Source organism: Limulus polyphemus, unplaced genomic scaffold, assembly GCF_000517525.1.
Source record: "Limulus polyphemus unplaced genomic scaffold, Limulus_polyphemus-2.1.2 Scaffold1857, whole genome shotgun sequence".
In the NCBI taxonomy this organism is placed as follows: domain Eukaryota; kingdom Metazoa; phylum Arthropoda; class Merostomata; order Xiphosura; family Limulidae; genus Limulus; species Limulus polyphemus.
In genome coordinates, this window is record NW_013667467.1 from 81,793 (window position 1) to 93,812 (window position 12,020).

At 35.7% G+C, this 12,020-nt stretch overlaps 1 protein-coding gene across 1 annotated transcript in view; it reads right to left on the reverse strand.

The window, feature by feature from the left end:
* LOC106465173 (E3 ubiquitin-protein ligase rnf8-B-like) overlaps positions 1 to 12,020 on the reverse strand; it is a 39,119-nt gene that overhangs the window by 22,966 nt on the left and 4,133 nt on the right. The window contains exons 2-3 of the mRNA XM_013925375.2: positions 2,373 to 2,486; positions 256 to 468 (exon numbers count right to left, since the gene is read on the reverse strand). Of these exons, the coding sequence (XP_013780829.1) occupies positions 256 to 417 (162 nt within the window). The 5' untranslated portion in view covers positions 418 to 468; positions 2,373 to 2,486. The remainder of the gene's footprint in view (positions 1 to 255; positions 469 to 2,372; positions 2,487 to 12,020) is intronic.

Sequence of the window (12,020 nt, forward strand, 5' to 3'; positions counted from 1 at the left end):
TGAGCTCTTTTGTGTTTAGAACAATATAAACTAATTCTTAAAGTATCAAACTGAATTTTTGTTCAATAAAAATCTTTCTAATGTTACTGTAGCTTTTTTTTCCCCAAACCTTTGTCTTCAAAATAAGGGTGTGCCTTATACACCGGTGCATCTTATATTCCGAAAAAATACGTTACTAGAAGTTTAAAAAAAACCTTACACCTATGAGAAAACTGAGTGATATATGAATAATGAAAAAAAGCACATTAAACCCACTTGTATGTCTTTTTGTTCTGGAGATTTTTCTTTAATTCTCACTTTACATGGTTGTGGGTTTTGGTCATTAGAGGCACATGCACCCCCTCTTTTGTAGCAGTAAACATACTCTGCCCTGTCAGGTGGACCAAAAGAAATAACATCTGTGTATTTAAGCAGCATATCTTCATTCTGTTCAAGTCTTCTGCCATTTACATACACACCATTTGTACTCTACAAAAGAAGAGTTATTCTTTAAAGCATATTCAATTACAAAAAAAAAAATATATTTTTTTTTTCTAAAATTGTACTTTAAACAAGAGATATAAAAAAGTCTAGACAGTACATTTCACATTCTATGCTATAAAAAACTAACCAAGTTCATGGAATTTTAAAATTATTAGTTTCCCACAAATATCATTTTGATTAAAACATGCATGTGTATTTAAAGAGTGAAACTGCATGTGCACACAATTTAATATTTCAGTTTTGTACTTATTATACAACTAAAAATTCTAGACACATTTTAACATCATCTATTATTCTGCTATTTTCAAAACATGTAAATCTTGTTAGACTTAATATTTTAGAATGAAATCTTTTTCATACACTTTTTTAACTTAAGAATGGTGTTCTTGATATTGTCTTTTTATTTTAAAATCATTCTGTCAACAGTTTTCAAGAATATAAAACTTAACATTATCTCTCAAACAAATCAGATACATATTATATACATTGTTTTTAGGTCTGATGTCCATCTATCTTTTAGGTTAATACTGAAAGGGTTCAATACACGTTCAAAGATCTCATCAGATAAGTGGGACTTTTAAGTATAAACTTCAAAACACGAGGACAAATACACAAGCTTATGGAAAATACACAGTTCTCTATTTAAATTTAAAGAATAAATTTGAAACATACATCACCTGAGAACATAAGGAAACAATAAGACCGTAAGAAATTAAGACTGCTCCAGCCTGGCTTTAAATCACAATGGTAGTTACATAAAAATTAGCTAATTAAGTAAAAGATAAAACAAAAGATTGCCTTATGTTCACATCCTATACAATGTAATTTTAATTCATGGTTTGGTTTTATTGAAAATATATATAAAAAAGACTTTCTGAAGGCAGAAAAAACATTGTAAGTTTGTATACTAGAGGACTTTAGGAGTAAGTAACTATGCATTAAGGGATAAAGCATACACCAGCCCTTTGTACCAAAACTATCCTCAAAGTGAATTATTTTACCCTACAGCCAAGCCAGAGTGAAACAGGGAAGTTAACCTGATAACTCCATCTTCTGAACAAGTTGGGGCAGTGCCCCATAGTTATCTATTGGGCAATGAAACCTGACAAACAAATGAAGAAACAGATACAGTTTCATGAGTCTACTGACTAAAGGTACAAAATTCCATATACAGTAGCTGAATTTAAGAATTGAAGGAATATTAAAATCAAAGTAAATCTAAAACTTTTCAATTTCTAATAGCTAAATATAAGTAGAAAGCTTATGGCTAACTATTCATACAACAATGCATTATTAAGGACTTTCTAATCAAAAATAAACTAACCAATTCTATATAACAAACTGAATATAATAATTCAGAATAAAATAAAGCCTATAAAAAGTAGAATATCCTAAATCTTCAATACATTTATATATGCTGTGCCATAACCAAGATGACAGACGGTTAGGTAAGTAAAATGGCACATTTCAGTATATGATTTTATCAACATTAGTTTTTCAGTAAAAAATTTTCAACTGTTTCTGCAGGAATCCATGATTAAACATGTAGTTAAACCTTTTCACAACTGTTCATTTATCATCTATTTCATTTTTAACTTGTAAACCAAACGAAGGCTCCAATAAAAAGAGTTGAAAATTTGTCAAAAGTATTTTGATGTAAGATGGGAGACATACGTAAATTTTTTTACCATAAATTTAATAAAATACCAGAGTTTTCTGTTGTTGTTGTGGAAAACAATTCTAATACTCGCATGTTTACTAAAATGTGATTAGATATGATAATAAAAATAAATTCACAGTTCATATACATGTAAACATTCTACATATCTTTAAAATTAGCACTAAATTACTTAGGCTTGAAATATAATAATTACCAATGTAACACTTACATTTGTATCACAAATGTGCCAACCATTTTTTTCTTTTCTGAAAATAGCATGACGTCTTGAGATGTTATATGACAGGAAAGTTACTGTAGATTCAGCTCCTCTCCCCACTACAACCTAAAGGTAAATTTATAAAAATAGTATTTTTATCAAATGTATAATTATAACATTTTATTAAAAATAATCAAAAACATGAAATATTATACAAAATTAAATGTTACTAAATTTTACTACAGGAAGGATATTACCTTTTTTTGGCAATAATATAGACATACTACTAGAATTATTTCATGTTTAATTAATTTAATCTAAAAAGAGGGGGTAGTGTTAGAATTGTTTACTTTGGTATGTAGAAGAATTAACATTTTTATTTGGACAGTTTTTCTATGATAATCCTCATGACTGGTAGAAGGAATCAGTCTGAAATATGAACCCAAGTTTTAGGGGTAATAGATTTAAGTTATAAAAGCCTAGTTGCAGATTTATTCTTTGACAATTTGTTTTTGAATTAGAGATTGAATTTGCGTAATTGTACCCTGTATGTTATTATTGTGAATTAATTTAAACTTCTGTTGGATAAATATATGAATGTGGAAGACTATTTTCATATTTCTGAAAGTGAGGGGTGACTTCAATGGATTGAACAGCTTTTTGTCACTTTTCTTTTTCTTATGTTCTAAGTGGACAATTTTTAGGTAGGGCAAAAGTAAGAAATGGTGTTCATTAGGATTCTATCTCAGGGTCATTCTTTTTTTTTTATGAATAATATAAAATGTACATTCCTGTTTTTAATTAAGTAGTAACATAATGGGTAGGGCTTTCACTCTTAATGATGTTTCCATAAAGTAGGATTTTAATATATGGTTAGGTCAAATTTTAAGTTGGAGATCTTAGAACCCACCAGATTGTGCATTCTGTCTACTTAAGAATAGGTATAAAATTTCCACTTATCTATTAATGTACAAAATCTACTTAAAATAATCATATCTTAATAATTTTTAGCCACAGCATAGTGGCTCATAGAACAGTTCTAAGTTTTTGTTTTTTTCAAGTATAAACTTTTAGCTCATAGCTCTGTCATCTCTTGACTGATTTGAGATCTAATTACAGTTTGGACTCATGAGGTCAAACCCTTTCGACTCATGTATTTGACCACACCAAAAGTCTCAGATTAATTTTCTCTAATCCTGCCTTAAAGAATTCCCTCTTGTTCCTATAAGAAAAATAATGAATATTGTAAATAACCCTCATCACAAATCATAAAATGCAATGATGACAGGAAAGTTACATATTCCTAACAGATATTGTCACACAACACAACTGTTTCTCAAAATTACTTACACTTACTCTTTTAAAAGGTGAGATACTTAAGAGAAAACTGAGTAATTGGGTTTCATTCTAGTGAGTTTCAATGTGTTACAGTTATTACTTTTTTGTTCACATGATTTCAAGAACTGGACACAGCTAGTGCTAACAGCATATTGGTAACAAGGTGTTCCAGTTTTACAATTAACACCACATTACCACTGCCTGTAATTATAAACAAAATTTGAACAGATATTGTGGTAATATTATTATAATGTGCATAAAGATAACATCAAATCACAAGTAACAAGGACTTCACAACAAACAGAAAACCAGGTTAGTCAGTGGTTATTGTTACATCATTAATTTTTACTACAATGTTGAAGAAGAAAGTTCCAACTTTGCACATGGAAACAATAATAGAAGACAGTGTAAATTTTGTTAGGGTGTGGCAAATAAATGTCTGTAAAGTTACTTTAGTCTGTCAGACCTTAAACATCACAATATGTAAGAGCCAATGTCCAAAATCTTGAATCTGAGGCTCATGATCCCTGATATTAAGTAGTTTTGTCCAAGTTGAAATAACTGCTAATTTCACCCTTCCATAACTAGGAAAAAATATGTCTTTATTCAAGCATATTCTGTTGTTTTTGTTTGCCTTCCTTCTTTTTCTAGTTTTGTGTAGATGTTCTACACATAGTTAGTTAACATCCTCATAAACAGGGTGTACAAAAGTCATACACTTGTACTAAATCTCTAGTTTAAGCAAAGGTTACATACCACAATCAATGGCCAATGCAGTTTATATCTGCTAGACCTTGTTACCTTGTCATGCCCTCTTGGAGTGAGATCATATTCATTTCAAAGGGTGTTGCAAAGCTTTGTATACTATAATGAATTGAGGACTTTATCTTCTTTTAAAATGTATAATAGGAATGGTCACTAAGTAGGTAAAATACTGTAACTTAAGATTGTGGAATACCATACAAAGACTTTTGTTCAACTTGAAAGTGTGGTATGATCACTTATTCTTGTCTTCATCTTGTACAAACAGACTTTTTTCCAGATCCATAGTTTCTGGATAATGAGAATAGAAGTCAGTAAATTTGGAAAAAAAAACCAGCAATTACTTGTTATATGAATTTATACATGTTTTCTTCTTCTTTTCCTTTGCTTTTTTGTTCATTTTATTCCGCACTTAACATTTTCTAAATGTTAATATTTTCCTAAACTATATTTCCGATAGATACCTCCTCTCACAAAACAGTTTTCTTTGATTTGTACTGCCCTCTACATGCACAAAATTTTTGCCCACACCTAGCCTTAATACTCCCACTAATCTCCATGTGTTTTCTATGTGGTATAGTTGCATTGTAGCATGGAAATAAGCATGTAACAACCCTCCACCAATAGGAGTGTGACACACTCTCCTAGCACAACTGATTCCCTCTATGCAGTAGATCCCAGTCTTCATTTCATGATTAGGTATGAAACAAAAACACACTGGAAGTGGGATATGTGAGATAAGTATTTATTAGAAATATATTTTCAATTTAGGAAAATATTAATTTCTGATAGGATAACTTACCTCTTCTCACAAAACAGCTAGGATTCACACTGACCCAGTGGAGGGACTAGTGTAGAAGTAACCTAGATGAGCAACCTCCAGAAAGCATTTGAAGAGAACTGTAACATGTATATTCCTCATCCAAGATTAATGAATGATGTGTCACAAAATGGGTGAAATGAGGCACATCTGAAAAAATGCCATTGGTGTAGAGTGGCTAGGGTGCATCAGACTGTAAGATTGAGGTAAATTCCAGTCCAAAACCAGCAACACCAAGATTAGATCAATCAGCCTAAAGTAGGAGGAGGATCCTGCATCATTCACCTCAGACCGAGGGACCAGAAGGGAAAAAGCACTTTTGTTCCAAGATCCCAAGCCATCATGTGTGTATAACCAACATGACCAACACCAGTAACCTCATGAACCAATATCCAGATGACAGTAGGAAGGTGGAAATGCAACATGGAGGGTTAACTTCAGTCCAAAACCATGTGGCACTGGGAATGTATCATCCAGTCCACAGTAGAAGATGGTCCCAGCTCACTCACATGTGAGGACTTTTGTTGACTGGTCTGACACCAACCAACACCAGTCGCCCAGGAACCAGAATCCAGGCAGTTGTAGAAAGGAGAGTTCACAGTTGGAGGGGCGAACTTCATGTACAAATGTGATGGAAAAATCCAGTTCACACCATATGGTATCTGGAACAGTACATCAGATTTGTGGTAGGAGGATAGTCACGTCACCTACACTGGCAGAACACCACTGCCCTACTCTCGACTAAGTGGAATTGAACACACTCAGAGGAAGCTTAAATTGTTCAACACTCCAGTGTTCTACTAGAAGAAGGAAGGGTGAACAGGTTGGAGAAAATGCAGTAGGTGACCATGAAACCTTATTTTGAAAAGCAAACTGCACCTGATTTGTTTTATTCATGTTAGCCCACAAGTGTATGGTCTGGGACAAACATACTTATGAATCAAAACCCCATGAGGATGAACCTACAAGTGGTCTTGTGGAACACCCAATCTCAACAGTGAGCATTAGCAATGGAACAGGCATACAGTGCAAATATAAGAATTAGTATACATAGACAGGCACCACTTGTCACAGTGCAGATCCAAATGACACTCACTTATTCAAAGACGAACCAATAAGTGAAAGAAGGTGATGGGAGGTAGACAATATCCAACTCATAAAGAAACCACCGGATGATGCAGAAAATGTGACATGAAAATATAAGGTGTGGGTCCACATGTCAGCCTGGATAATCTCCTCCAAAGAATGATGAAGTGATGAATCTGATAAGCAGAAACATGGAAAAGGTGACGAGAGTCAGGAGACAAGAAGGAATAAGCTATACAGATGAGTTGCCAAACCCAACCAGTTGCAGTAATAGGAGAAAGATCATAGCAAACTGAAGGATTCCTGTGTATATACAAACAGGACAGGAACCATGGAAAGGAGCCATGTGAGCCACATAACACCTCAGAGCCCTGACTAGATGCAGGAGATGAATGGGTTCAGAATGGGGAATATATATATATATATATATATATGGAAGGAAGTGAAATAGGAGTGAAGGCAACATGACCCTCATGTGCAGCAGAGGTTTTTGGTAGGAAAGTACAATCACGATAAAAGAGAACATAGATTTAGGGGGTAAAGGATGCAAGAGACATCAATGGTGAACACATCCGACTATTGATGTCCACAAGCTCAAAGGAGGAGAAAAAAGGTTTTCAAGGATAGGTGATACATGGAACAAGAAGCCATAGGTTCAAATGGAAGTAGAGAAAGGGCATGGAGGACAACATTAAGATCCCAATCTGGCAAGGGAGTAGTATGGAGAGGAAAACAATGGAGACAAAAAAATTAAACAAGAAAGAAATAACAGGAGAGGAAAAAGCATAGAGGAATGGAGAGATACAAAAGGTAACTGATAAGGTAGCTCTATAATTGGCAATGGTCAATGGAAGAAATCAAAAGCAAAGAGCTATGAGTAGCCAGTCATCCATGTAATAATGGAAACAAATCCCTTGTAAATGAAGTTGGGAAAAACTTTGAATATCCAATAAAAAACATAGGGAGCCAAGGCCAGCCTAAAATAGACATGTTGCTGTGGGCATAGTGAAAATAATAATGGGATGCTGGGAAAATGGGAACATGGAGGTAAACATCTGACACATTGAACTTTGTCCTTTAAAAACTTGGAATAAAAGCCCACAGAAGAGACAAGAAAGACTCCATGATGAACCAAGGAACTTCCAAATAGTGGTTCAGATGGGAGAGATTGATAGAAGAACACAAAACTCTAGTCTTCTTGGGAATTACAAAAAGACCATTACAGAAACCAGGAAGAGTAGAAGCTACCGGTTCTATAATGCCATTGAGCAGAAGATCCAGAACTGCCTCAGAAAAGTGCTGGCTGGGTAGAGAATCTCAAAGAAAGGGGGGGGGGAGGATTAGGGAGGAGAGATAGGGAGAGGTGATGAAAGGAAACAAAGGGAGAATCCTTCAGCTAAAACCCAAAGAATCAAAGGGTTGGTGGTAAATGACTCCCAGACATTCACAAAAAGCAGCAATTTAGCCCCTACTGGACAGTCACTTATACCAATGGTGGTGAGCAACAGTAATCTGTGAAGGCATAACCCATGAGTAAGGAAGGTGAATGAGGTGGCCATGATACAGGAACAGGAGCAGAGAAAGTTTGTAATAAACAAGGCTAGAGATAAGAGGAAAGTATGCAAATGGGCAGTCAGATTCCACTCTCGACTCCAAAAAGTCAGGAAGATCCCAAAAAACCATTTATCATAAAAAAAAGGGCCATGCATAAATCATGCAAAGAGGTAAGGGGAAGACAAAGATGAGAATGAGACTGCATGGCAAAGAAAGGGAGAAGGAAAAAGGTTGTCTAAATCCTCATCATCCTGTTCTGGCTCTCCGAAGAAGGGGAGAAGTGACTGATGGTCAGGAGATCCCTATGTCTGCATGAAGAAAGACATCTTATGTCATACAAGGGCCAAAATACCCTCAGCCAAGAATGTTGGATCTGAAGCCATTGTGTTAAGTTGTTGGAAACTAGTAGTGTCTGAAGTTGTAGTAATAGTAACATGGAACTGTTAATTCCTAGCAAGTCATTCACGGAAATTATTCAAAATGCAATTCAGTTGAGGTACACTAAAAACAAATTCCAAGTTGTTTTTCAAATCCCCCTCCTCAATTTTTTTGACGTTGAAAACCACTGTACACACAAAAAAAAAAGAAATGTGAAAATCAAGATGACTGATCATAGTTGTGCCTAATAAAGAAGTGAAAATTGGGTTCTACTGCATATAGAAAGTCAGCTGCACTATGAGGGTTGTCCCACACTTATCTGCATGCTACAGCACAACTATACCATGTGAAAAATGTGGAGGTTAGTGGGCATATAAAGGCTAGTGACAGACAAGGATTTTTCACATATAGAGGGCAGTACAAATTGAAGAAAGCTGTTTTGTGAGATAAGGTAAGTTATTGTATTAGAATTGCTGCATGTTGCAGATATTGATAAATTTCTGTTGGAAATCAATGTACCTGAATATCACTAAAGCTGGGCAGTTAGTTGAATATGCTAATCGATTAATCTATTGACTCATTAATCAATTACATTTAACTAACACATTATTCTTATACAAGGCTCTGATAGTTAGAATAAACAAAAACAGTAATAATGGAAAATATTAATTTCCACAATTTGCTTATTTTCCTAAGTTGTGGAACTGAACAACCTTGACTTAATGTAAAATAATGATGAGAAATCCTTGGACATTGCTGAACAATGCGTTTCACTCAATATAGAGCTCGTAAGTCTGGCTGGGATACAATTATCACAGTTATAATTGGAACACAACATTCTAGTCTTCTTATGACAAAATATAATTCATTATAATCATTTTTTGCCAGCTTAGGAAAGGTGTTTATATTTGCACCATAACAATTTTTTATAGTAATGGTTAATCACAAGTAGAAAGAAATGAAGGTATTTCTTGAATTATTAATAAGATTTTATAGATCTTTGCTATATGTTTAGCTGTGGATAATAATATAAAAAAAAAGACAGATTATGGGGTTTAATGCACCAAAGCAAAAAAAAAAGTTTTTTCAGTAATGTTTGTTTGTTTGTTATGGATTTTGTGCAAAGCTACTTGAGGGCTATCTGCACTAGTTGTCCCTAATTTAGCAGTGTAAGACTAGAGGGAAGGCAGCTAGTCATCACCCCCACCACCAACTCTTGAGCTACTCTTTTACAAACGATTAGTGGGATTGAGGGTCACATTATAACGCTCCCACGGCTGAGAGGGCGAGCATGTTTGGTGTGATGGGAATTCGAACTCGCGACCCACAGATTGTGAGTCGAGCACCCTAACCACCTGGCCATGCAGGGCCTGACGCGCAAAGGTACACGAGAGCTATCTGCGCTAGCCATCCCTAATTTAGCAGTGAAAGACTAGAGGGAAGGCAGATAGTCATCACCGCCCTCCACCAACTCTTGGGCTACACTTTTATCAATGAATAGTTGGTTTGGCAGTCACATTGATAACGCCCCCACGGCTGTGAAAGGGCAAGCACATTTGGTGAAACGGGGATCTCTGCAAGTCTGGCCTCTAGTGTTTAAACTAATATTTCTGTTTAAAAACATTAATAGTACAGGTACCAACAAATATAATTTCATAATATAATACAGTTGTTGTATTTATGTCACTCATTTTCATCATTTTTCTTAAATACCTATAACTATTATAAAAGTTAACATTTTCCTAACTTGAAAATATATTTCCTATCATACTTACCTCCACATATAGCTATTACTCGACTGCCAGGGTTTCTTCTTTTGCCCATATAAACATTAGTCTGATTTTTTTCTCACTTCCTCCAGTCTTTTATACCCCACTTAATTGCCATTGGCAATATTTGTCTTATGACACTCTTCACCTACATCAATGCACCCTCTATCCTGGTACTGTATAAAAGCACCTCATTCACATATTGTTTTCAATTTTGCTAGACTGACTCAATCCGCAGTCTCTAACATCGTCTTTTAGTGGGGAGGAAGGGTGCAAGAGTGTGAATGATGGTAAGTATGATTGAAAATACATTTTCAATTTAGGAAAATGTTTACTTCCAAAACATACGTACCTCCACTCCCACTTATAGCTAGAATCTTACAGATAGAAGGTGGAGGGACTGGTGAGGGCATTATCCATACAGAAAGCATCTGCATAGATCATGGGTGTGTCAACAGAAGATTGGCACCCTAGTTGGAGAACCACATTACATCCAGAACAGGTGTGCTCTTCACCCTAATCTTAATTCCTGTATTGTGGGTGGAATTGTATATGAGTGATCATCACTATAGGTTAGCCCCAACAGGATAGCTGAGGTTCCACTACCCAGGGTTATAATTAAGGGGTCTTGGTCCCTATATACCACATTGGTGGATAGGGCAATTGGACTACAACTTTATGTATATATACTTGTGAGTAGATCCCAACCTGAAGCCATAGAGTGTTGCATTCCGAGCCACCAGCATCATTACGAGAAAATAAGCAACCCCCAAGTAGACAAACTTTCTCCTCCACCCAAAGAGAGCCAAAAAGGCAACACCTCAGGCTCGGAATAATGGGATTGAGTATACCTTACTCAACCAAAGGAAACAGAACTCATCCAGTCTGGAATTATGAACATTCATCTTCACTCCCCAACCGTGTAAGCAAGGTACGTTTCATTATTGGTAAGATGTGGAACAACTGTGCTCAACCAAGAACCAAGGATGGGACCATTCTGCATTCAGAATTACAAGGAGGTAGTGGACCCTCTTCCATGAACAGTGTACTGAACCTATATTGATCAAACAGAAAGGTCATGCACACCCCAACTGGATGATAGAGGAGCATCAAATCTGAACTGGTATTACAAGTAGGCTCCCGTGTAGACTGGTGCCACTCTTACCAAAATCTGGGAAAAACATTTAAGGACCTAGTTGGGAGGGCCCACTAACTTTGCCCTCTTCTACAAGAGTGGAAGAATTCACTCTAATACTCTAGAAGAAAAGCCTCTATCCACCACCCCAGTGACTGGAAACTAGGTGTGGTAAGGACACCCTAGCTCCACTAGTAGAATCTTGAAGGGGGGTAATATGCATTGGGGAGCCCCAAGGAACAGTGCTCTTGGAACAGTGCAATAGGTGAACCAATTTCCCTAAATTTTTAAAAGCAAACCGTCTCAGATTTATTCAATCTGATGATTGACAGGGACAGGTAGGATCCCCTTATGCTTTACTCATGATAGTCCATTAGTGGTGGTCCACTATAGTACCATAATACTACTTGGTCATCTCCTTGGTGGTCTTATGGAACACCTCATTTCTACAGAGCCTGATGCAACCTGTATAAAGTATATTGAAGTGGTGATTACTAGTGTGGAATTGGTTTGATAAAAGCACAATTGCCTGGCCAACACTCACCACAAAGTGGGATCCAGTGAAAATGAGGTAAGTGACCCTGAAAGGTGAAGAAGAGACAAGCATAGCAAGGAAAATATTCACCCCTCTGTATAATCTAGCAGAAGTGGTTAACTTTTTCAGCATGGGCACAGTCCCTGGGACTGACCTATAACCATTTTGTGTTTCTTATAGTTTCATGCTATAATGTTTAAATTAGTAAGCGAATGTTAACCAAATTTGGCAGATTATCAGTAAACATTACAATGCTTTCATACACAAAATATCAAATTTTTTT